Source organism: Oncorhynchus tshawytscha, linkage group LG16, assembly GCF_018296145.1.
Source record: "Oncorhynchus tshawytscha isolate Ot180627B linkage group LG16, Otsh_v2.0, whole genome shotgun sequence".
In the NCBI taxonomy this organism is placed as follows: Eukaryota; Metazoa; Chordata; class Actinopteri; order Salmoniformes; family Salmonidae; genus Oncorhynchus; species Oncorhynchus tshawytscha.
The window spans coordinates 58,657,733-58,682,358 of NC_056444.1; the positions used below are offsets into that span (position 1 = coordinate 58,657,733).

At 43.8% G+C, this 24,626-nt stretch overlaps 3 protein-coding genes across 6 annotated transcripts in view; 2 read left to right on the forward strand and 1 right to left on the reverse strand.

Moving 5' to 3' along the window:
• LOC112244591 (tyrosine-protein phosphatase non-receptor type 7-like) overlaps positions 1 to 5,216 on the forward strand; it is a 6,985-nt gene extending 1,769 nt beyond the window's left edge. For 3 of the 4 annotated variants that reach the window (XM_042299422.1, XM_024412309.2, XM_024399574.2), the window contains 9 exons: positions 1,385 to 1,579; positions 1,677 to 1,866; positions 1,959 to 2,043; positions 2,137 to 2,222; positions 3,104 to 3,241; positions 3,357 to 3,467; positions 3,623 to 3,780; positions 4,205 to 4,318; positions 4,818 to 5,215. In XM_042299422.1, the coding sequence (XP_042155356.1) occupies positions 1,470 to 1,579; positions 1,677 to 1,866; positions 1,959 to 2,043; positions 2,137 to 2,222; positions 3,104 to 3,241; positions 3,357 to 3,467; positions 3,623 to 3,780; positions 4,205 to 4,318; positions 4,818 to 4,986 (1,161 nt within the window). In that variant the 5' untranslated portion in view covers positions 1,385 to 1,469 and the 3' untranslated portion in view covers positions 4,987 to 5,215. Of the gene's footprint in view, positions 1 to 1,384; positions 1,580 to 1,676; positions 1,867 to 1,958; positions 2,044 to 2,136; positions 2,223 to 3,103; positions 3,242 to 3,356; positions 3,468 to 3,622; positions 3,781 to 4,204; positions 4,319 to 4,817 lie in introns of all 4 variants that reach the window. The other variant, XM_042299423.1, reaches the window with a different exon arrangement.
• A 232-nt stretch (positions 5,217 to 5,448) lies between these two features.
• Positions 5,449 to 9,100, forward strand: LOC112232652 (ADP-ribosylation factor-like protein 8A). Its single transcript, XM_024399842.2, has 7 exons — positions 5,449 to 5,882; positions 6,452 to 6,532; positions 6,764 to 6,837; positions 6,961 to 7,054; positions 7,318 to 7,385; positions 7,506 to 7,576; positions 7,664 to 9,100. Exons 1-7 carry the CDS (start codon positions 5,760 to 5,762, stop codon positions 7,717 to 7,719), a joined length of 567 nt encoding a protein of 188 aa, XP_024255610.1. The 5' UTR covers positions 5,449 to 5,759; the 3' UTR covers positions 7,720 to 9,100.
• A 5,245-nt stretch (positions 9,101 to 14,345) lies between these two features.
• LOC112244595 (G-protein coupled receptor 37-like 1) lies at positions 14,346 to 17,477 on the reverse strand. The gene is made up of 2 exons (XM_024412316.2): positions 16,552 to 17,477; positions 14,346 to 15,795 (listed from the first exon to the last, which is right to left on the reverse strand). Exons 1-2 carry the CDS (start codon positions 17,218 to 17,220, stop codon positions 14,968 to 14,970), a joined length of 1,497 nt encoding a protein of 498 aa, XP_024268084.1. The 5' UTR covers positions 17,221 to 17,477; the 3' UTR covers positions 14,346 to 14,967.
• Between the last annotated feature and the right edge of the window lie 7,149 nt (positions 17,478 to 24,626).

A 24,626-nucleotide genomic window follows, 5' to 3' on the forward strand; every position in this document is an offset into this window, starting at 1 on the left:
CCCTACGAAAAATATAGTTTACTTAACTAAAGTTACTGTGAAAAAGCAGTTCACTACATCCAAACTACTTTGTGAAAAATTATCATATGTAAATCTGAAATGTCATAGACCAGGGTTCCCCAACTGGCGGCCCGCAGGCAATTTTTTTGGGCCCCCCAAGTAAAAAAAAAAAGAAGTAAAATGAAAATATATATATATATATATATATGTGATTGTATACAAACGTAAGCAAGGTTTGAAATTTATTACGTGGAGTGGAAAAGGGGAACAAAAGAGCAGACTCAGACGAGGAGACTGGGATAAAGTAACCAAGGTATTTATTAAAACACAAGGGGGAGATGGAGTGCAGGTCAGGGGAAGCTCGGGCGGGTTGCTGGAAACCAGGTACGGAGGCTGAGGCTGGAGCGAGAGGGGTTGGGACAGGGTAAGCAGGTCCAGAGGGGAATCTAAAGGAGTAATAAGAGTGGGGAATCCAGGAAAGAGTAGCAGGATGAGGAGACGTGGGACTGGAGACAGGGACCAGAGTCAGAGTGAGCAGAACTGTAGCGGAGAGGAAAACAGGCACAACAGGATAACTGGATCTGAATAGTAACAAATGGCGAGCAACATAGACTGACTGAGCAGAGATTACGATCTGGCAGCGTGGAAGTGGCAGGGCTGAGTATTAGTAGAGGTCTTGATTATGGAACAGGTTGCAGCTGGTGGAGATCTGCTATGACCCCAGCACACCTGTCTCCACCCACACAATCACACACACACACACACACACACACACACCCAAACACATTCACACACACACAAACACACACACACACACACACACACACACAAACACACACACACACACACACACAGAGGGAAAGAGCACTGGGGGAGACAGCAGATCAAGGCGACACAGGATGAGCAGTAGAGGGCGTTGCAGGAGAAGATGTGACAAAATAATTATGTTTTACTCAATTATATCGCTTTGGGCTTCTTGCGGTCAATTTGCGGTCTACAAATTATTAGTAATGTTCCAGCCCACTCAGGCAAAAATCGGCCTGTGGCTGAATCTAGTTGATGATCCCTGTCATAGACTATAAATGGCAAGAACAGATCACTTTAGCCTATTAAACACGAAAACAATATTTCAAGTGACCATTAGGCAGGTCTGATGCTGGAAATGATTGGCTCCTTCAGCCAAAAAAAGTAGTGTGTACTTTCAGTAGTTACTGTAGCTACAACACTACATGGCAGCAAAAAAAAAGTTATACTGAAAAGACTACCTAGATTCGAATTTAGTTCAGCTACCACCAAGCTAATGCAAAATATAATTAAATTACTAGTTGAACTAGATGTAGTTCACTACTCTCTCTCTCTCTCTCTCTCTCTCTCTCTCTCTCAGGTCTGTTTTCACTCTATGAGCAGATGTCAGTAGAGTATGGTTGTATGGTATCCTTCTAAACCTCCCAGTCGTTCCACACACCACCATGAATGAGTCAGTAGAATCCCCATCATCATCACAACCTGTGGACCAGGAACAGTCATTCCCCTGCCCTGCTGCCACAGCTCCTCGCAAACCATTCCAGCTCCAGGAGAGGTAGAGTGACATCCATGATAATAAACACTGTCATTATCTCTGTTATTGAACAGAGTTCCTGACCTTTTGTCCTCTCTGTGGTTCCATACATCCTCAGACGGGGCTCCAATGTGTCCCTGGTGCTGGACGTGAGCAGTCTCAGCCTGGGTGCGGTGGAGCCCTTGTGCTCCATCTCCACCCCCAGAGAGACCCTCCTCCACCTGCTGAGGACCTCAACACGCCCTCTGACCCCCTCTCAGCTGCAGGAGGCATCTGACGAGACCAGCAGGCTGAACTCAGAGTACCAGGTTAATATCTACTGTAACTGTACGTGCAGAGATTGACTGCATGTAGGATCAGGTGGAATCTGTAGCCTTAGCCTGTCCATTCTTTCCAACAGAAGATTCCTCCAAACTTTGTCAACCCTGCAGAGCTGGACATTCCAGGACACGCCTTAAAAGACAGATACAAGACCATACTGCCAAGTGAGTGCCTAAGTCATATGTGAAGAAATAGTTTATAAATGCTGAAACACGCTGGTACCCAGGCAATGTAAACACTATAATCATGTTAACCAGATCCTGAGACCCGCGTGTGTCTGAGAAACCCTGCAGCAGAGGAAGCGGGTGATACTGGGAGATACATCAATGCAAACTACATAAAGGTTAGAATCATGCGTTATTACAACCACGGTCTTTATTTATGCATTTTTGACACAACTGTGTCAAGCGAACTTAAAGTAAGAGTAATACAAAAGGTGAGGAGAAAGTCAAGAATACACACTGCACAGTGTATGTTAAAGCGGCAATCAGCAGTAGAAACAATAACGAAGCGTACTCGCCACCACTATTTTGCAAAAAAGCTGTGGGACGGGGCTGGAGAAATGTAACCACTCTCAAATTCATAGACAGAGCTATAGATGCAAGTACTGACCATCCATGAGATAAAAAATTATAGTTTTAATCATGTTTTGAGTCTATACAGTGTATGTGTACATTTACTTTGTTTACAAACATGGGAGTAAAACAAGCTTATAATTTGGGTTCTATCTAGAACTTAAAAGGGTTCTTCGGCTGTCCCGATAGGAGGACACTTTGAAGAACCATTTTTGGTGCCAGGTACTGTAGAACACTTTTGGTTCCAGGTAGAAGCCTTTGGGGTTCCATGTATAACCTTTTCCTCGCCAAGTTCTACATGGAACCCAAAAGGGTTCTACCTGGAACCAAAAGTGTTCTACAGTACAACCAAAAAGGGTTATCCTATGGGGACAGCGGATGAACCCTTTTGGATCCCTTTTTCTAAGAGTGTACTACAGTTGGACTAAGCTCATGAGGCATTTATAAGTTATATTCTTCAAAAATCAATCCTACATATCACTCATTTATCAGTCCAAAAATGGATGCAGCAACTGTAGCTTGCCCCTTTAATGATGTAAAGAGTGATACGGTTGGTTTACGTGGGTGTATCATGTCAACCAAGAAAACCCACAGGAAGTCAAAGTGGAAACGAACGACACAGCCTCAACTCTTGCTGTCTCCCACGCAGGGTTACAATGGTGCACCCAGAGCCTACATCGCCACCCAGGGCCCCATGCTCAACACTGTGCATGACTTCTGGGAGATGGTGTGGCAGGAGGGATCCACCACCATTGTCATGATCACCAAGCTAAAGGAGAAGAACGAGGTGACAGGGATATGTCCATTTTATCCCACCTCCATAGCTTTCATCAATGGTTTCCGTTGACAGACATATTGATGTTTAAGTCTACAGTCTACAAAAAGTGTGTCCTGTTTTTCAGAAGTGCGAGCTTTACTGGCCAGAGAAGGACGGCAGCTATGGCAGATTTGAGGTCAGAGTGTCCATTGTGAAAGAATGTGATGGCTACACCATTCGAGATATGATTATACAGGTGAGATAGTAGGTTATTATCATCTGTAAAGTGTGAAGTAATGCCAGTCAAAGTGCTGGGTTACACCAGTTTTAAAAATTCCGAACTTCTGAATGAATGATTGAATGAATGAAAGAATGAACCAAATAATTAACTAACAACAATGTGTCTGACAGGTGGGCTCAGAGAACAGGCAGGTAAGACACTACTGGTACTCCACATGGCCAGACCACCAGACCCCAGACTGCACTGGGCCCCTGCTCAGACTGGTGGTGGATGTGGATGAACACAGGCAGTCCATACCCAGCCCAGGACCCACCATCGTCCACTGCAGGTCCCACTAGCACACCCCTTAACACGGGTTCTCATTAGCTATCAATATAATAAATGTGAAAGATCAAACAATGATGTAAGATAGAATGTCCTTGAAAAGAAAATAGCCCTAGGCTACTTGAACGGATCTCACTGCCAGAGGAGTTATACGTTGCGACACCTTAGGGAGGCTCCTTTCACATACCATGTCAGTCAGAATTAGGCTCCGAAATGATTCATGGTGAATGGCTTGAATTCACTTACTGACGGCAAAGGTGAATGCTATGGAATTCCGTTTGTGTTGTGATATACAGTATAATGTACAAGTGGACTGTGTATTTCTGGTAGATACTGTATCAGAAAGACTGAAGTATAAATACATTGTATGACAGACGTTTGAATGTTACAGCTCTATTTGACATGATCTCATGGGCTCTGTCTTGCAGTGCAGGGATTGGCAGAACAGGTTGTTTCATCGCCAGCAGCATTGGATGCCTACAGCTGCAACACACTAGTAAGGTTGATGTGCTTCGGATCGTCTGTAAGCTACGCCTGGATAGGTACTAGCCACTACACACTTTGGCAATCCGCCCTGCTTCTGGTAGTAACCTGTTGCCTAGTCACCTTACCCCTATACATGTCTGCCTCCATCACTCCACTATCCCTGCACATGTAAATATGCTATTGAAACACATTTTTTAAATATTTCCTGTATATAGTATGCTTACTTTCTTAATTGCGTATTTCATATTTATTATTCTTATTTCTTGTGTTTTTTCTTTATTTCTAGTAATACACTGTTATTGACTATTGCATTGTTGGGCTTTGAGTTCGCAAGAAAGGCATTTCACTGTACTTGTGCATGTGACATTAAAACTTGAAACTAAAGTGACAAGCAAATTTAAACCAAACTGTTACTTTTCACATAAACTATCAAGTGGACACTGGTTCAAACACAACATTTGATATTTATCTTGAGTTTTGAAAAAAATGGTGTAGTTTGGGGGTGCTGCCCTAAACGATGCTTCTCCCTCACTCTCTCCGCCTCTGTGTTTTTAGGGGTGGTATGATCCAGACCAGTGAGCAGTACCAGTTCCTGTACCTCACCCTGGCTCAGTACAGTAGGCAGCTGGGGAACACAGACAGTGGCTCAGAGAGCCCTGTCCCCATCCAGACCACTAAAACTACGGGGACATGCGGTGACAGAGAAAGCCCAGCTAAAACTTGATATTTCCACATGGGGGAATAAGCTCCTGGAAATCTGCTCACACACGGTGTCCATCTCATCCTCTTGACCGTGACATTGATTGTGGCATTTTGATGGGCATGTGATGTGGTACTCACCGCACCATGCAGTTTGAATTTTATTGAACGTCATTAGTATTAATATTGTCCATATTTGCTACCATGATAATAAAAACAAGTATTATGCATAATGTCCTTGGCTCTAATTAGACCTAAATGCAGTTCACTTGACATGCTGAAGAATAAATACATATAGTAGATAAATACATGTATTATTATTTGATGCTTTTCCAGGTTCCAGGTTTATTTCATCATTGATCAATACATGGTGATATGTAGAACAGAAAATAAATACACAAGAGCTACGGTAAGGTTCCTTCTCTCCAGCAGAGGGCAAGTCTCGTGAAAGCAGAGCCTCATTTGCGCTGAGTACCCTCTTTATCGAGCACTCCTCTCACTACGTGATTCTGAAACCCCACTCAATGAGGAAGAACAACCCTTATTGGAAAATACAGACAGGGAGGAAAGAGGCATAGTAAACAAGGCAGATAACTGAAAAAAAACTTAAATAATATAGCCAACACGTGCGCGCAAAACAGATTATTTAGCGAGTACGCTATTCGTTCTGTATGTAACGTTACTGTGTTGCCACTGCACGCTAGATAGCGCTAGCTAGGGAACTTGTAACTCACGTTAGCTAGCTGGTTAGCAAGCTCCCTTTCCCAGTAGTAGCAGTGCCATCACAACGCTCCCAGAATGATCGCTTTGATCAACAAGCTCCTTGACTGGTTTAAAGCACTATTTTGGAAGGAGGAGATGGAGTTGACTTTGGTGGGACTACAGTATTCGGGAAAGACAACCTTCGTGAACGTGATTGCGGTACGGTCAATCATTTATTACTGTCCTCTGATCTGCTGATGTGTCCTTGTTGAACAGATTGAGATGTCTGCTCGTGTGCTCCACCAACGCAAGCGTTTGCTAGCTCAGCAGTTAGATAGCGTTAGCTAGCTTCTGTTGTTATATCCATTTTGTATCACGTTAGCTAGCTACGTCTCGATGACATAATTTAAATATCGGCTTTAGCGAGGAAGCTAACGTGTGTCGTTGCTGACATGTACGGGCGCTGATGATGACCCTAGCTCTGTTCGCTTAACGACAGCATGCACATGAGGCATGCAGTAGTGCCACCACACCGTGACCTGTGGAAACGGACAATACTCGCCTATTATCATCTCCCCATCACACACGTGTATGTCCTGACAGTTCACTTGTGCACAGTGCATTCAATCGTATTTCTTAAGTCCCTTTCATTAAATTACTAGGGTCAGTTTTATGAGCGACAGGATCATATTTCACAGTTTAAGTCCTAGCAAAATTACAAACAGTATTTGCCAGGTGATTTAATTTAGCGTAATCTGTAACCCACCTCTATTCTTAACCCCTTGCAGTCTGGCCAGTTCAGTGAAGACATGATTCCCACAGTGGGCTTCAACATGAGGAAAATCACCAAGGGAAACGTCACCATTAAGGTCAGTACATTGCCAGGTCAACGGACAGGGGTCAGGCCACTTAATGGTCATACTTGATTCATCACTTGGTTACTCCAGCGAGAGGAGAGTTAAGTATTTAGGGGGATCTTGGATGGGCTCTCGGATTGACTGTGACTCACTGAAGCTATTTTATGAATTGTGAAAGGTGTAAAACGGATTAGCTTCACAGTATCAAGGCTGTATTGATGTTTTGATCCCTTGCTTTTCTAGCTGTGGGATATCGGCGGTCAGCCTCGATTCAGGAGTATGTGGGAGCGATACTGCCGAGGAGTCAGTGCCATCGTGTGAGTAACAGCATTGACTCAGTCATGCCTCCTACCCCTTGTGGTGGGGGTGGTCAATTATATTGGTTGCCCATTTCAAATAAGGATATTTATTCAGCCTTTTGAAACCATATCATTTTAAAGGTACATGGTTGATGCAGCTGATCCAGAGAAAATTGAGGCCTCTAAGAATGAACTACACAACTTGTTGGACAAGCCCCAGCTCCAGGGTATTCCTGTGAGTACCCCATACAGAACTGGCTGATCTAATAGCTACAGTAGTGGGCCTAATTGCTTCAATTTCCTTGTGTGGTCCTCTAGCTCTGTTGGTAGAGCATGGTCGCTTGCAATGCAGGATAGTGGGTTGGATTCCTGGGACCACCCATACGTAACATGTATGCACTCATGACTAAGTAGCTTTGGATAAAAGCGTCTGCTCAATGGCCTATATTCATATTACTTTGACTTTGTCCAACTCTCCATATTGTTTCCCCCTCACAGGTTCTTGTCTTGGGGAACAAGAGAGATCTTCCTGGGTCGCTTGATGAGAAAGAGCTGATTGAGAGGATGTAAGCACCAGCTGTGTGTGTGTGTGTGTGTGTGTGTGTGTGTGTGTGTGTGTGTGTGTGTGTGTGTGTGTGTGTGAGAGAGAGAATGCGTGATACTCATGGCTGTTCTGTGATCCACAGGAACCTCTCAGCCATCCAGGACAGAGAAATCTGCTGTTACTCTATCTCTTGCAAGGAAAAGGACAACATTGGTCAGTATCTGATGACTTTATGACTTGTTATTTACGGTTTTCTTATTTATTTCATAGCATTTTAAACTTCTGTTATTTTACCCCCAGATATAACACTACAGTGGCTGATCCAGCACTCCAGAACCAAGCGGAGCACTTCATGAGAACCTCATCTCACCTGTGCAGGCCCCACAGGCCTGCACAGGTCCCTTACACCCTGTCCTCTATCCTCCCAAGCTTGTCCATTCTCCCCCTATTTTCTTTGGATGGCCCTCTCTTGCCAAGACTCCTTGCCTGATTCCACTCTCCTGAAGAGAGCCTGGAAATGTTTTACTTGCACTGTTCATTTTCTTTTTTGTAATATAATAATCATTGAGGTGACATATGACCTCTGATGGATAAAGTGGTACTTAGCTGCCCTGAAAAATGAAAAAAAAATGATAATTGTGTTCATATTTCATACTTCATCATCTCTTGATGTTGAGGTTCATTTTCAACTGATCCGGAGACAGGGTGGAGTACTGTACGTAACCTCTGATCCCAATAGGTAGAAAAGACTATGGACTCTGAACACTGCATCAATTAACAGCCCCAAAGTCAAGTTTAGAACGCTGATATCAAATCTCAAACAATATAAGACTCAGGCCATAGTCTTATCCCTTCCCAATGTCGGTGCTCAACTGAAATGGTCCTGTACATGTATGTACCTTTTTTGAAGGGGGAGCATTACACCATTTGATTTAAATACTTGGAGTGTGTACAAGTATCTCCGCCTCACATTTTTTAAAGGCTAATGGTAGGTGTTGTTAAAGAGTACCCTTGACGTAATCTCTATTGTCAATATATATCTATATATACATTTGCGTGATATGTCGTCATCTCTGTCGCCCAGACACCCTTCTGTTACTTTAGAAACAGCAGACAGGGTTTCTTTAAACTAAGCAACCTGGCCTTTTTACATTTTCATAGGCCATGTCTATGGTCAAGCATTATCTGCAACACATGGTTTATAAACTAAATATATATTTATTGATTTTTGCATATTCTTTCCCCTTTCTTACCATTAATTTATGTAATAGCTCATTTCCAACCAGTAATGTACAGATACTACTTGGCCAGTTTTTGTCTCATCACGAGTCATGAATAACCCCATTATAAAATGTCAAATCTGTTATTCGGTGACTGTTGATAAAGAAGTCCACTCGATAAATTGAGATTGTACAGGTGCCACTAACGGTGAAGGCTTCTATCTAGTTTTGTATAAACTAAACTTACATGTCTATGAATTATTCTGCTTCCTACATTGCCAAAATTACCTAAGTCATTTTTGATTATTGACAACCCCGCAGCAAAATATCTTTACTTATTTGTTTGCATGCTTGGGCATAAGTATTTGTGGGACCTTTGAGAATGAACTAAAAATTGTTATTTTTTATGGCAAATAATAGTAAATACTGTATCTGGTTTAACCTGTTTGTACATTGTTTCAATTAAATTGATGATTGTGTATAATACTAACTAAAAACAACGGTGAAAACAACTTCATACATGGTCTGCAGAATTCATATGGTTATTGTTGCCAAACAATATAGAATCTCACTGTAGCTTTGGGTTGTTGGGATGATGGTTGGTGCTGTCCATGTGATGTCTGTCTGTTTCGTGTGTATGAAGGAGTCAATGTGGGAGAAAGTTAGTGTTTCTGTTGCTCTCAGTAAAGGTCCATGCCACGGCACTCGTCACAACCTGAGGGAAAGGTTGTGACGAGGTTGTAATCACTTCAGTCAATGAGGAAAAATAGCAGTGACACCGCCAACTTTTACCTCTTACCATATATAAACTCAGCCAAAAAAAGAAACGTCCCCTTTACAGGACTCTGTCTTTTTCAAAGATAATTTGTAAAAATCCAAATAACTTCACAGATCTTCATTGTAAAGGGTTTAAACACCGGTTCCCATGCTTGTTCAATGAACCGTAAGCAATTAATTAACATGCACCTGTGGAACGGTCGTTAAGACACTAACAGGCAATTAAGGTCCGTTATGAAAACTTAGGACACTAAAGAGGCCTTTCTACTGACTCTGAAAAACACCAAAAGAAAGATTCCCAAGGGTCCCTGCTCATCTGCGTGAACGTGCCTTAGGCATGCTGCAAGGAGGAATGAGGACTGCAGATGTGGCCAGGGCAATAAATTGCGATGTCCGTACTGTGAGACGCCTAAGACGGTGCTCTTCACTGACGAGTCGCGGCTTTGCGTTTATCGTGGAAGGAATGGGTGTTACACCGAGGCCTGTACTCTGGAGCGGGATCGATTTGGAGGTGGAGGGTCCGTCATGATTTGGGGCGGTGTGTCACAGCATCATCGGACTTAGCTTGTTGTCATTGCAGGCAATCTCAACGGTGTGCGTTACAGGGAAGACATCCTCCCTCATGTGGTACCCTTCCTGCAGGTTCATCCTGACATGGCCCTCCAGAATGACAATGCCACCAGCCATACTGCTCTTTCTGTGTGTGATTTCCTGCAAGACAGGAATGTCAGTGTTCTGCCATGGCCAGCGAAGAGCCCGGATCTCAATCCCATTGTGCACGTCTGGGACCTGTTGGATCGGAGGGTGAGGGCTAGGGCCCCAAGATTTGTCCGGGAACTTGCAAGTGCCTTGGTGGAAGGGTGGTGTAACATCTCACAGCAAGAGCTAGCAAATCTGGTGCAGTCCATGAGGAGGAGATGCACTGCAGTACTTAATGCAGCTGGTGGCCACACCAGATACCAATTGTTACTTTTGATTTTGACCCCCCCTTTGTTCAGGGACACATTTTTCCATTTCTGTTCGTCACATGTCTGGAACTTGTTCAGTTTATGTCAGTTGTTGAATCTTGTCATGTTCATACAAATATTTACACATGTTAAGTTTGCTGAAAATAAACGCAGTTGACAGTGAGAGGACGTTTCTTTTTTTGCTGAGTTCATATGTATGTGTGTGTGTGTGTGTGTAGAGGATTTCCTCAAGGGAAGATCCAAGCCTACCTACATTAAGCAAGTATTGTGAACAGCAGGGGGCAGTAGCTTCCCAGTCACAGGTCCTTTCTGAGTGATTGAGAGTAGACTAAGGCAGTCAAACCCTCAACTATTCTGAACGCATACATGGTATACATTTGTATGTGTGTGGTTTAAACTACTTCAGATCTGGTTTCTATCGCATTATAATGAGCATTCTGAGGGACATTTTCTAATGATAGAAGGTCGTGCATTAGAATGGACGTTTGGCAGGATTCATGGTTAATAACCTCAGGGCTGTCACTTTGAGATGATCCACTTCTGCAGTATTTAGCCTAGCAGCATGGTGAGCAGGCTACTATGTTGCATCATTATATTGTTCTGTCTGTTGCACACAATGCTGCCCTGTGGGGAAACTAATACCACTGACTGGCACTTTTACTTTAAAATAATTGATTTTAGAGATCTGTTGTCACTGTGTATTTTTTTCTCTGTATATTTAACTATGCAAAAATGGCCATTTTAGATTTAGTCAAACGCTGGTATGGAAGAGGGATTTGTAAACTAAGAACTCTACACCTAAAACAGGAGTTAGGCTCTAACATGCTTAACACGACACAATTAAGGGGATTTCTTTCTACCCCCACAACACAATCTTTCTCACTCCCTTTCGCAGAACTGATTTTCAACAAGTGTGTGAAGCCTTTGTGTATGGCAAATCTCACCTCAATCCAAACAAGTTGGATTGAGGTGTTTTGGAGGGCTTCCCAATCACCGAGTCCCCAAAGAGGGGAGTAATTGTGGGTACCAGAGAGGTGCTATGGAAGTGGTGATCTCAGAATGGCCAGACTAAAGCTGAAAATAAGTTACTTCCCTCTCTACTCTCCTCTGGGTTTAACCGCCATTGGCCATGAATACAAACGAGTTGTGACAAGTTCTGTTTTTGTCTCTCCTTGGCATCACAGCACAATATAATGAGGCTGACCAGGACTTCCTGTCCAGAGAGGACAAGGTGGTCCGGTGGCTATAGAAGCCTGGGGTCCGGAGCGGGCCGGTGTGTGTGTGTGTGGCCGTTCGTGCTCAGGATCTGCGCCAATCTCTCTGATTCAGATCAGTTTGTGTTTCTCGGAAGGGCCAAGGCCTCTGCCTTGTCAGGCCTCTGCCATGACAACAGGGGTGAATGGTTCTGAGAGCTCCCCCCCACCCTCGTCAGTATTCCCACAGAACAAAACAAACACTGTTCCCGCATCAGGGGGAGGTGAGGCAGCTCTGTGTTCATAAGTGGGGACATTCAGGGCACATTAGTCTGCGTTCACTGAGCCAACCCAAAGAGGACATGCAGCATGAGAGAGAGACACACTCTCTCTCCTCTCTCACTCAATGACATAGGCATACATACAGAATTGCCTCTCACCATACAAAAAACATTCACATGCAGTCACACATTCACACGGAGAGTGTCTGAGACAGCCATGAGAGCCATTCACAGTCTGAAAACAATCACGCATTCTCATACACACCTTTTAAACCAATACGTTTTGTTACCAACTTTAGCATGCCGCCAACGTTTTTTAAATATCTGAACGGTATTGCCGGCAACAAAGCCTGTATGTTTATTTCTGCCAACTGAGCTAGTCATGATTGTGGTAATATGTTTAAAAGTCTTGCCAACTCAGTTTAAATGTCCCCTATCATCTTACCTACTTTGGCACATATTAAATCATGGTCATTTTATTGTTGCTCTCTGACATCAACTTGTCATTGTTATTATGAAAAAGCATAATCAAAGCGTCAGTCTGCATGCAGCAGCCTGGTCAAAATAGCAACGTTACCTGCTCTATTTTTTGCAACGGTCGCAACAATAAGGTCAAAGTTGAATTTCTCTTTCTCAATTGCCACCTAAGTAATGGCTATATTAGGGCTTGGTGACATGATCATTTTCTGATGGATGGGCTAGGTTCAATCAGAGATCACCGCCACAATGAAACTCAAGAAAACCTGATTGGAAAGCATGTCAGAGATCACCTGTAAGCCAATAGGGCCTACCAATAACCAATTGTGATTGACTTAGAAGTCAGTGGGAATCTACAGAGACAGTCTGGTTCCTTAAAATATGCACTGATTGACAGGGTTAGACAGGGGAGGGTGTTTTGTCAGGGGGTTGACCCCTTTAGAGTGTCTCTCTCTGGGTCTTGGAGCCTGTTCAGAGGCTGTCAGGGCCTGGGCAGATGACTGTGTGTGTGTGTGTGAGAGAGAGAGAGAGAGAGAGAGGTGCTGGAGCCTCATTAGCAGTGAGCACAGAGCTCTTCAGCTCCCCTGGCCACTAATGACTGCACAGTTAACAGTCCCCTCTCTGTTTCCTTAATGAAGCCACCAACACAAATCAACAGACAGCCCCTGCCACAACATCCAACGCCAGTCCACTAATATACAAGGACTGAGGCAGAGGGACGGTTTATGAAGCACTACAACAGGTGAAGAAACAGAATGAGTCATCCAGGATGAAAGATTCAATGTACATGATGACATAGCGAGCTGGCATCACAAGCAGAAATAGGATAGAAGGTATCAACATAGATCAGATCATATGCACTTGTACAAAGCAGAAGATCGTGGCTCATTTGATTGAAACGAACATGACTGAATACTGTATGAAACTATTTCAGTTTTGCCCTGCATTGTCAGATTACTGAAAACATGTTCAGCAAGAAGTCATTGTGGAGAAATCATTGGTATTATATTTGTGAAACACCAAAGACAAGTGTGCAGAAATGTAAATGACCTATTTTCTGGCACTGCCAGTGTGTGTTATTTGTGTGCAAGCTTGTAATACTGTAATACTGTAATACTGTAATATTTATTTCAAAGGATTTATGGTATGTTGCCTGTAAAAACAATTGGGCAATGTTTATGATCCCCTTTCAAACAGCCCCATCTTACCTCTTTCTTGTCGGCATTCACCTTTTATAAAGCCATTACTTCGGTGGCAATTGAGAAAGAGAAATTCAACTTTGACCTTAGCCCTTGTCCGTCTCCATTTAAAAAAAAAAAGTGAAATAAAACAAACTAGAAACATTTCTACATCATTTATTTTCCTTCTATCCTTCACCACAACATGAGAGAACATGCAGCAGCACCCCATGTTGATTTGGACAGTTAAAACCCCCTGTTTCCGGGGGAACCAGGCAGGGTGAGAAAATGGTGGAAAGCCTGCCCGGCTTTGGCCAGTCTGCAATACACGTGAATTTTGGGACGGTAACCTGGCAACTCAACTGTAGTAACAGGGCATTGATATTCAGAATGTAGGGTTCCATCGGCCCCTGGAGAACAAGGATACCCTTATGAGAGGAGCTCTGCTGCTGTCCAAAGCCTGTATCAGTGAGAGGAAAAATATGCTCCAGCTCAGGGGGACAACCCCATTATTGAGTTTCAGATGGTCAATGGGATGCTCAGTCAAGCACTAATCACCCAACACCCCTCTAGGAGAAAAATGACAAGCGCTGATAAATTATAAACCTTTATTGGATAAATTAACAACACTACAGCCGGATTTACATCTCAGAACCATTTTTTCTCTTATTCACAAAATGAGGTGACTTCTCTCTTGACCTTCTTATAACCGGTTGATAACCTTGACCTCTGTACAGTGACTTTTCATGATGATCTCGTCAAATATTTATTATTCACAGCACTTTGATGGAAATTACTACGTCTTAACCATCCCTCTTGATTATTAATAAAACTCAAAGTAATAATGCATACAGTGATACGGGATGGCTAAAGATGAATTAGCTCCATCTGGAGTTGGGGGGGACATGAAGAAAATTCTATGGCACACTTGTCTGTGTTGGCTAGTGAGAGAACACACATTGTTTAACAGATATGTAAATAGGCTGTGACATCAAAAATAATTATCTCAGTGCCCCACACTCTGAGGCTCCAAGGGAATGTTAGTTAGTCAAACCTATCATAATAATCTAACATAATACTCAGTTTATCTTGATCTAATAATCCGTAGGATGAAAACATTGGGGTGACACTTCTACAAAGATATTAAATGGAGCTCTTCTCCTAATCTGCACTTAGTCAGTCTTAACTTCCTGTCAAATGAACCACCTTAAAACTGGATGGGGTGTGGTCTCTATTTGGAGAGAACATCAAAAGGAGAGACATTACAGACTTTAAAGGTACAGAGAAGGTGGCACTGACAATGGTCCCAGTCCTCTGACTAATAACACTGAAAACAAAAGGTGTGTCCATGGAGAGGTCCAGCATCTGATCCCTGTGTGGTGGGACTGGGGAGGAAAGGGGGTGCGGTTGAGGTTGGAATGTCCACTGCTGAAAGGTGAGTTGTTTTGTTACCACATCTAATCAGGTTAGGTGACAGGATGGAAAGAAAAGGCAGGCAGAAGAAGCCAGTTCAGCTGGACCCGCTGATTGACAGGATGGTGGAGCTGTCCTTGGCTTTGTCAAAGAAGATGGAGGATGTGCTCTTGAGTTTGGCCTCGGTGCCAGGGGAAGAGGAACTGCCGGGTTGGCACTCCTCACAGCAGCAGCAGCAGCAGTCCATGAAGGCCTGGCCCAGGGACTTACAGAGGCACAACAGCAGCACCGGCGTCACCGACGACTTGAAGAACAAGAAAAACTGGTTGATGAGGGCCAGTAGGGTGGCGGTGTCATCAGAGATGGGCATGGCGGTGTAGGCCAGAACGATGTTGCACACGTTCTCCGGCAGGGCGCAGATGCCATAGACCACGGCCAGCGCCATCACGGTGCAGTTGAGCTGGCGCTCCACCTGTTGACTGTGTTGTATCTTCTGCTTCTTGGATGGGGAACGCTCCTCCAGACGCTCAGGGATACCGTCATTGGACACGTGGCAGGTGGCCAGCTGGCACAGCAGGGTGAAGACTACGGGCAGGCAGAAGTAGCAGCCAAAGTACCACCACATGCGGCACTCGTGGTAGTTGATGACCAGGGCGTAGATGGACTCAGGAAGGTTGGAGGTGGGGTTCATGGTGCAGGAGTCCATCAAGGCCCCTGTGGCTGGAGACACGGCCTGGCTGAGCTGCCATAGGAGCAGCTCTGGGGCCGCCAGCACCATGGAACCAACCCAGATGACCAGCAGCTTGGCCAGGACGGACTGACAGCGCTCCACCCGACGGGTCTTGGGCTGGGAGCTAGTGGTAGCATTAAAGCGGTCGATACCCAGGGCACACAGGCTGAAGGAAGTCACCCCTAGGGAAGTCACCTAGAGGGATAAATGGAGTTAAACTTGTTAGCTATGCTAGAATTTTCATGGTGTGCTGTTGCTTCTGCAAAATCCTTACCGCAGATGCTTCTTTGGTATGACAGTTATGATCTGTTGACCTACAAATGTGGGTGGAATGAGGGAAACGTTTTCACACCTTGCACACACCATTTATTAACACAGCATTATTTTATAGCAGAATGTCACTGGAACTAGAAATATCCCATTAAGACTCTAAACCCATCACTCATAAATGGCCATTTCAATTAGACAACAGTTTCAACATGGAAGCAGTCTTTCCAACCTGTTACATGAGCTGTAGAGATTTAAAATTATGAGTTTAAATTGTAGTTTGACAAGATAAAATTGTACACAAAATGCATGGCTTACATACAACTATGTAATTTACCATAAAATTGTACTATAAATATTACATTGGTAAAGGTTTTAAACATTTACAACATTTTACATTTCAAAACACTATGTGGCCCATAAACATTATTCAACCCATACGTTTATTTTACTGGCTGATTTGCAACAATGTCATAAATCAGAGTAAATATGTCATAGTCAAAAGCACAAGAAAATAAATGGAGGGTTGTTTTAGGCAACAACAGGTACTAAACCTGTCCTTGGGGATCATAGCCATGCTCATTTATCATTTTCAACCATGGCCACAGTGATTCCACCACGGCGGGAGGGGTGAGGGGTGGTGGGGTGTGATGATGGTGGGGGGGCTAAGGGAATCAAACCCACCTCCATATATGGTACCACTCTGCATGAGATGTCCCCCAGCAGCCTCTTATTGGTGAGCTCATTGAAGACCACCACAGGTAAACAGAAGCAGAGCACCAGGAAATCCCAGAAAGCCAAGCTGGCCAGGATGTAGTTCCAGGCACTCCTCATGTAGTAGTTGTGCCAGACGATGCACATCACAGCCAGGTTCCCTATAATCCCCACAGCGAACACCACCAGGGACAGGAACATGACAGCGTAGGCAGTGTAGGAGCTGTCAGTCACTGGGTACAGAGGATTGTGGATGTGGGTGATGCCCCGCTCTGTGGTGCTGGTATTGTCCTGGTCCCCATCTGTGTTGGCCCCAGTGGCTCCAGTGTCTAGGGTTGAGTTAGAGAACTGGGTGGCTCTGGGTGTGGTGAAGAATTCATTCTCATAAGACTGTGAGAAGGTAGACTGAGGTTCACCTGCGTCTGTGTCCATGGTCTCTGCGCCACGCGGCGCTCTCTTGTGCTGTTTGTCAAATTGCAGTTGTTTTACATCCTCATCACCATAACCATGGCTTTGAATGACTTGAATGTCGAGATTTGACATATCCTTTTCAACAGATGCACTGTTTGTCTGTGGAACATTTTTTGCATCGGAAGCCCACAGTGTCAATAGTATCACCAATGAAATAAAAGGAATCATTGTGAGATGAGTAGCCTGAAAAGTAGATTTTCTTTAAATTCCAAAACTTGCCAGCTTTGATCACTGCAGGAGACGTGGTAAAAATGAGGCCCCTCAGCAGAAGTTCATTTAGGAGAAGAGAAGAATGTGCCAATCCGTGGTGAGATGCTGAAGCTTGGGGAACTCTCTCTCTGCGTCCTGTGGCTGCAGTCCTATAGGAGCATCTGTGAGTCTGTTAACAAGTACACTGCCTGCCCAGACATGGGTTGCTGGTCCCTTTGGAAAGGGAAAGACAACAGTCGAAACCCATCTGTTTTTCTCTGTGGACCCCCCCCAAAAGTGCCCTCTGCTGGTCAAAATACTTGGACATATCAGTTGCAGTTTCATGTTTTTCATGTAGGGGGCAGTATCTACACAAAAAGTACATCAATCCCCAATCCCTATCTATTCCCATTCATTTCAATATCACTTTGTGGTGGAATCCCTCAGGAAATAAAATGGCATGCAAACAAAGACACTGCCACAACATCAATAAGGACAAATGCAGAAATCTTTATTGGATGTGTAGTATCTATATAACCAGATCTGTTGTGTTATCCAAAGGTGCCCTATATTTTGGTAGTAAAGGAAGTGTGTCCTGTTTCAGTTCCCTCTACTATACCTACAACAGTATCAACAGGAAATGCCCATAGGAAAGGTGGAGATGTTTGCTTAATCTTACAATCAATTGGAATGTGGGTTAGGGGTTAAGATTAGGGTTAGGGGTTAAGGTTAGGGTTAGAGGTTAATGTTATGGTTAGGGTCAGAGATACTTTATATGATCATGCGATGGTCTTGTGTCCGCCCTAACAATGTGGAGGCGTTGTCCAAATGGCGGAAAGACAGGCCACTTGTTCTTGGTCTGCTTGGTCTGCTTAATAACCAGACCAATATAAGCAGACCAGGTGGGGATTTCTTTTTAAATTCTCATGTGGACAGATTTTGACGGGGGTAGACCCTCTAGCTTCACCTATTCCTCTCTGTTAGGGGAAGGGTTAGCTAACATGCTAAGAAGTTGCAATGTAGCTAAAAAGTAGTAAGTAGTTGCACAGTTGCTAATTAGCTCAAATGCTAAAATTGTCCATGATGTGATTCAAACACGCAACATTTGGGCTGCTAGACATTAAATGTTATATTCCCACCCATCCTTCCCATAACCTTCTGTCTTATGTAACATGAGCAAAAGTAACACATCATACTAATTGGAGGGACATACATTTACTATGTTACATCTTTGAGGACAGGCTGCACATTCCCACTGCCCTCAATGCTTGAATTATTTTTTAAATACTTGAAGCAGGATGGTCATTCCCTGTTTGTAAAGAGGGAGGTGATGGGATGAGTCTTCATCTCTCTGTAAATAAATGGGTGAGCAGGTTCCACAGTAAAGGTGACTTCCTAAGACTCAGATACTGTATGTTTCTAGTGTCCTTTGAAGCGGAGAGCATATTTTACAGTCGACAAAGTACAAACGCCATTCATGAAGCAGGGTATGGAACTCACTGTCAAAGCCAACATGTTACCTAGTAGGCTTTAATTGTCTCTTCTGTTCCAAATTGACAAAAATATGTTGGTATTTTCACTCTTACACCTGTGTTGGCCGATATATTTTATCATGTAGTTTCTCTTGTACCTATATATGGTGGTCATTGGCTGCGGATGCAGGGGCAAGACTGAGGCTTTTTCATGGGTCATCTGTGGCAAGGACCCCAGAGAGGCTAAGTTTTGGGGTCAGGCTGAAATGTGTAATGCTATGCCCTAATGAGGCAGTCGGCGTGTCTCCCCAGCAGGAGAGGCCTTTTATGGTTGCTGTGCCAATAGAGAACGAAGAACGTGGTCACTGCAGGGCAGACATATCTATGCACAAGAAACATCTTTAAAAAAAGAACTGTTCACCTTTGGACATAAAGAGACGGCCTGGCTTAACTGTGCTATGTAAAACACCAAAATTCAAAGGATTTAAAACATATTACATATCAAAATTCTGAATCTGTAGAGCACTGATGATCAGGTCTCAAGTCAGTTACATACAAAAACACAGATCTAGTTTATTTTGTTTTGTTTCATAGTCAAAGCCCTCATACATCTATAGCTTTGAATACAGTGCATCAAACCATAATAGCAAAAGTTAACTCCCAGGTGTAATAATAATGACATTGTGTAGAAGACAATGGGTCTCACTTTTGAGTGACCCAAACATTCCCAAGTCGCTGACTTCAGGTGAACAATCAGCTAGTTCCTTCCTTCTTTAACATTGGTTGTTTTAACAGTCAACTGCCCCCCTGTAACCCCTCTCTCTCTCTGTCTCTCTCTCTGTCTGTCTCTCTCTCTCTCTCTCTCTCACTGTCTCTCTCTCTCTCTCTTTCACTGTCTCTCTCTCTCTCTCTGTCTCTCTCTCTCTCTGTCTCTCTCTCTCTCTCTCGGTCTCTCTCTCTCTCTGTGTCTCTCTCTCTCTCTGTGTCTCTCTCTCTCTCTGTCTCTCTCTCTGTCTCTCTCTCTGTCTCTCTCCCTGTCTCTCTCTGTCTCTCTCTCGGTCTCTCTCTCTCTCTCCCTCTCTCTCCCTCTCTCCCTCTCTCTCCCTCTCTCCCTCTCTCTCTCTCTAGCTGATGAAATAGATGACGGTCTCCTTGAGAGACACCAAATCTCAGAAGTATCTAATGACTATTTGATATGGCTGAAACTATTACGATAGCTTACTGTGCTGACTGAGTAAACATGAGCGAAGCCTAAAGCGAAGCCTAAATCAAATCTCTTTTGATCTCTCAACTGATCTCTCTTCTTGGAGCATTTCAAAACAGATTCAGATACGCTAGATATATACTGTATATACTGTACTCGATACCATCTACTGCATCTTGCCTATGCCGTTCTGTACCATCACTCATTCATATATCTTTATGTACATATTCTTTATCCCTTTACACTTGTGTGTATAAGGTAGTAGTTTTGGAATTGTTAGGTTAGATTACTCGTTGGTTATTACTGCATTGTCGGAACTAGAAGCACAAGCCACAGGGTTCAATTCTTGGACCGACTCTCTTCTCTGTATACATCAATGATGTCGCTCTTGCTGCTGGTGAGTCTCTGATACACCTCTACGCAGACGACACCATTCTGTATACTTCTGGCCCTTCTTTGGACACTGTGTTAACAACCCTCCAGGCAAGCTTCAATGCCATACAACTCTCCTTCCGTGGCCTCCAATTGCTCTTAAATACAAGTAAAACTAAATGCATGCTCTTCAACCGATCGCTACCTGCACCTGCCCGCCTGTCCAACATCACTACTCTGGACGGCTCTGACTTAGAATACGTGGACAACTACAAATACTTAGGTGTCTGGTTAGACTGTAAACTCTCCTTCCAGACCCATATCAAACATCTCCAATCCAAAGTTAAATCTAGAATTGGCTTCCTATTTCGCAACAAAGCATCCTTCACTCATGCTGCCAAACATACCCTTGTAAAACTGACCATCCTACCAATCCTCGACTTTGGCGATGACATTTACAAAATAGCCTCCAATACCCTACTCAACAAATTGGATGCAGTCTATCACAGTGCAATGTGTTTTGTCACCAAAGCCCCATATACTACCCACCATTGCGACCTGTACACTCTCGTTGGCTGGCCCTCGCTTCATACTCGTCGCCAAACCCACTGGCTCCATGTCATCTACAAGACCCTGCTAGGTAAAGTCCCCCCTTATCTCAGCTCGCTGGTCACCATAGCATCTCCCACCTGTAGCACACGCTCCAGCAGGTATATATCTCTAGTCACCCCCAAAACCAATTCTTTCTTTGGCCTCCTCTCCTTCCAGTTCTCTGCTGCCAATGACTGGAACGAACTACAAAAATCTCAGAAACTGGAAACACTTATCTCCCTCACTAGCTTTAAGCACCAACTGTCAGAGCAGCTCACAGATTACTGCACCTGTACATAGCCCACCTATAATTTAGCCCAAACAACTACCTCTTTCCCTACTGTATTTAATTAATTAATTAATTTTGCTCCTTTGCACCCCATTATTTTTATTTCTACTTTGCACATTCTTCCATTGCAAATCTACCATTCCAGTGTTTTACTTGCTATATTGTATTTACTTTGCCACCATGGCCTTTTTTTGCCTTTACCTCCCTTATCTCACCTCATTTGCTCACATCGTATACAGACTTGTTTATACTGTATGATTGACTGTATGTTTGTTTTACTCCATGTGTAACTCTGTGTCGTTGTATGTGTCGAACTGCTTTGCTTTATCTTGGCCAGGTCGCAGTTGTAAATGAGAACTCGTTCTCAACTTGCCTACCTGGTTAAATAAAGGTGAAATAAAATAAATAAAAATAAACAAGCATTTCGCTACATTCGCATTAACATCTGCTAACCATGTGTATGTGACAAATACATTTGATTTGATTTAGAGCAATGAAAATAATAATCCTTGCAGCAAGCTACTTAATTTTGGGGGAACTAACAAAACCTTTGTTGCACTTAGTTGGAATGGAGTGGATCGTAATGGTGCATTTGGTTACAAGAAAGTGGATGTTACGTGCTTGACAAAGCTTAAAGTCTCTGTGTGTTACTTGTAAAGGAGAAGGTGGGGTCTCTCCAACCATCACTGGAGGTAGCCTACTAAAGGAGGTATTAATCCAAATGAGAGTGAGACAGAATGTTCCCCAGGTCCAGTGGACCTCTATGGGCCTCACACTCCTTCATTGGGCCTTTCTCTCCATCACTATGGAGACAAGACTGAGGAACCTTGAAATGCAAATGGTCACCATGGACACATTCACATGGGCCAAGGAATATAATCAAATTCGCTGCCTGGTGTACAGGTATGCCCAGCTGGGGACATGAACGTAAAGGGAGTTCAAGGCAGTCAGTCAGTCAGTTACAATGGCCTTTCAATGGCAGCGCTAACCAGAGGAATCATGGAGAAAATAGAGGGTCTTCTGGCTGTCATTACAGTTTGGAAAATGTTCCTGGTGGAGAAAGCAAATCAAAAGGATCCCACATTTTTGTGACATGGCCTGACTGCCATGTGAAATCAATATTTCATGAAAAATTGAGAAGGAAAGAACTGCATGTTTATAGAGTTGTATTTTTGGGAATACTGCAAGAAAGTACTTTAGATAAGGTTGGAAAACTTTTGCTATGATAAGTTAACTGGCACATTGTTAGAAATGTCATTTTCTCAAACACTGACCTTTTGAATGGCCAGATGAGATCTCAACCGATTAGAGCTTCCCTTTAGAAAACCATGAAAGAGAGGCTATATTTGGATTGAATAGGCCTACATATTGTGGTGTGTAAGGAAAGCAACAAGACGTCTCTTACAACAGCTTGGCTCAGCCTCAGACTGTATCACGCCTTGACTGCGACAGGAAGTCCAGGCCGAAGGCTGAGCATGATTTGCCAGTCACTACATGAGTTGTCAACAATCAACACAAGCCCAGAGGCTGTAACGTGTTTGCTACATCAGCCTAAATGCTGTTCAATACTTTATCATGCTTTTACTAAAGCAAACCATGAAGATGTAGTAACCGAGAACCCTAGATGGTAAAGTATGAAGTGACATCTGGAATAGTAAACATCCAGCAGAGTATGGCAATAGGTTGAGATTCAGATTCAAATACAGGATCCTTTTAAATAATTCCAGTTAAACAGGATTAGTCACCATAGGCTGTGTAAAAGAGAAAAGACAAGGGAAATGTATGAATCTCACTACATTTGTTTATTTATTTCACCTTTATTTAACCAGGTAGGCTAGTTGAGAACAAGTTCTCAGTTACAACTGCGACCTGGCCAAGATAAAGCATAGCAGTGTGAACAGACAACACAGAGTTACACATGGAGTAAACAATTAACAAGTCAATAACACAGTAGAAAAAAAGAGAGTCTATATACATTGTGTGCAAAAGGCATGAGGAGGTAGGCAAATAATTAAAATGATCAGATGGTCATGTACAGGTAGAGATACTGGTGTGCAAAAGAGCAGAAAGTAAATAAATATAAACAGTATGGGGATGAGGTAGGTAAATTGGGTGGGCTATTTACCGATAGACTAAGTACAGCTGCAGCGATCGGTTAGCTGCTCAGATAGCAGATGTTTGAAGTTGGTGAGGGAGATAAAAGTCTCCAACTTCAGTGATTTTTGCAATTCGTTCCAGTCACAGGCAGCAGAGAACTGGAACGAAAGGCGGCCAAATGAGGTGTTGGCTTTAGGGATGATCAGTGAGATACACCTGCTGGAGCGCGTGCTACGGGTGGGTGTTGCCATCGTGACCAGTGAACTGAGATAAGGCGGAGCTTTACCTAGCATGGACTTGTAGATGACCTGGAGCCAGTGGGTCTGGCGACGAATATGTAGCGAGGGCCAGCCGACTAGAGCATACAGGTCACACTGGTGGGTGGTATAAGGTGCTTTAGTAACAAAACGGATGGCACTGTGATAAACTGCATCCAGTTTGCTGAGTAGAGTATTGGAAGCTATTTTGTAGATGACATCGCCAAAGTCGAGGATCGGTAGGATAGTCAGTTTTACTAGGGTAAGTTTGGCGGCGTGAGTGAAGGAGGCTTTGTTGCGGAATAGAAAGCCAACTCTAGATTTGATTTTAGATTGGAGATGTTTGATATGAGTCTGGAAGGAGAGTTTACAGTCTAGCCAGACACCTAGGTACTTATAGATGTCCACATATTCTAGGTCGGAACCATCCAGGATGGTGATGCTAGTCGGGCATGCGGGTGCAGGCAGCGAACGGTTGAAAAGCATGCATTTGGTTTTACTAGCGTTTAAGAGCAGTTGGAGGCCACGGAAGGAGTGTTGTATGGCGTTGAAGCTCATTTGGAGGTTAGATAGCACAGTGTCCAAGGTAGGGCCGGAAGTATACAGAATGGTGTCGTCTGCTTAGAGGTGGATCAGGGAATCGCCCGCAGCAAGAGCAACATCATTGATATATACAGAGAAAAGAGTCGGCCCGAGAATTGAACCCTGTGGCACCCCCATAGAGACTGCCAGAGGACCGGACAACATGCCCTCCGATTTGACACACTGAACTCTGTCTGCAAAGTAGTTGGTGAACCAGGCAAGGCAGTCATTAGAAAAACCGAGGCTGCTGAGTCTGCCGATAAGAATATGGTGATTGACAGAGTCGAAAGCCTTGGCCAGGTCGATGAAGACGGCTGCACAGTACTGTCTTTTATCGATGGCGGTTATGATATCGTTTAGTACCTTGAGCGTGGCTGAGGTGCACCCGTGACCGGCTCGGAAACCAGATTGCACAGCGGAGAAGGTACGGTGGGATTCGAGATGGTCAGTGACCTGTTTGTTGACTTGGCTTTCGAAGACCTTAGATAGGCAGGGCAGGATGGATATGGGTCTGTAACAGT

Bases quoted from the DNA above. Each gene is read 5' to 3' on its own strand.
- LOC112232652 (XM_024399842.2), top strand. From the start codon at position 5,760: ATGATCGCTTTGATCAACAAGCTCCTTGACTGGTTTAAAGCACTATTT. The intron at 5,883-6,451 runs GTACGGTCAATC...AACCCCTTGCAG, and splicing joins CCTTCGTGAACGTGATTGCG to TCTGGCCAGTTCAGTGAAGA. The intron at 7,386-7,505 runs GTAAGCACCAGC...TGTGATCCACAG, and splicing joins AAAGAGCTGATTGAGAGGAT to GAACCTCTCAGCCATCCAGG.
- LOC112244595 (XM_024412316.2), bottom strand. From the start codon at position 17,220: ATGATTCCTTTTATTTCATTGGTGATACTATTGACACTGTGGGCTTCC. The intron at 15,796-16,551 runs GTGGGTTTGATT...TTATCCCTCTAG, and splicing joins GAGTGGTACCATATATGGAG to GTGACTTCCCTAGGGGTGAC.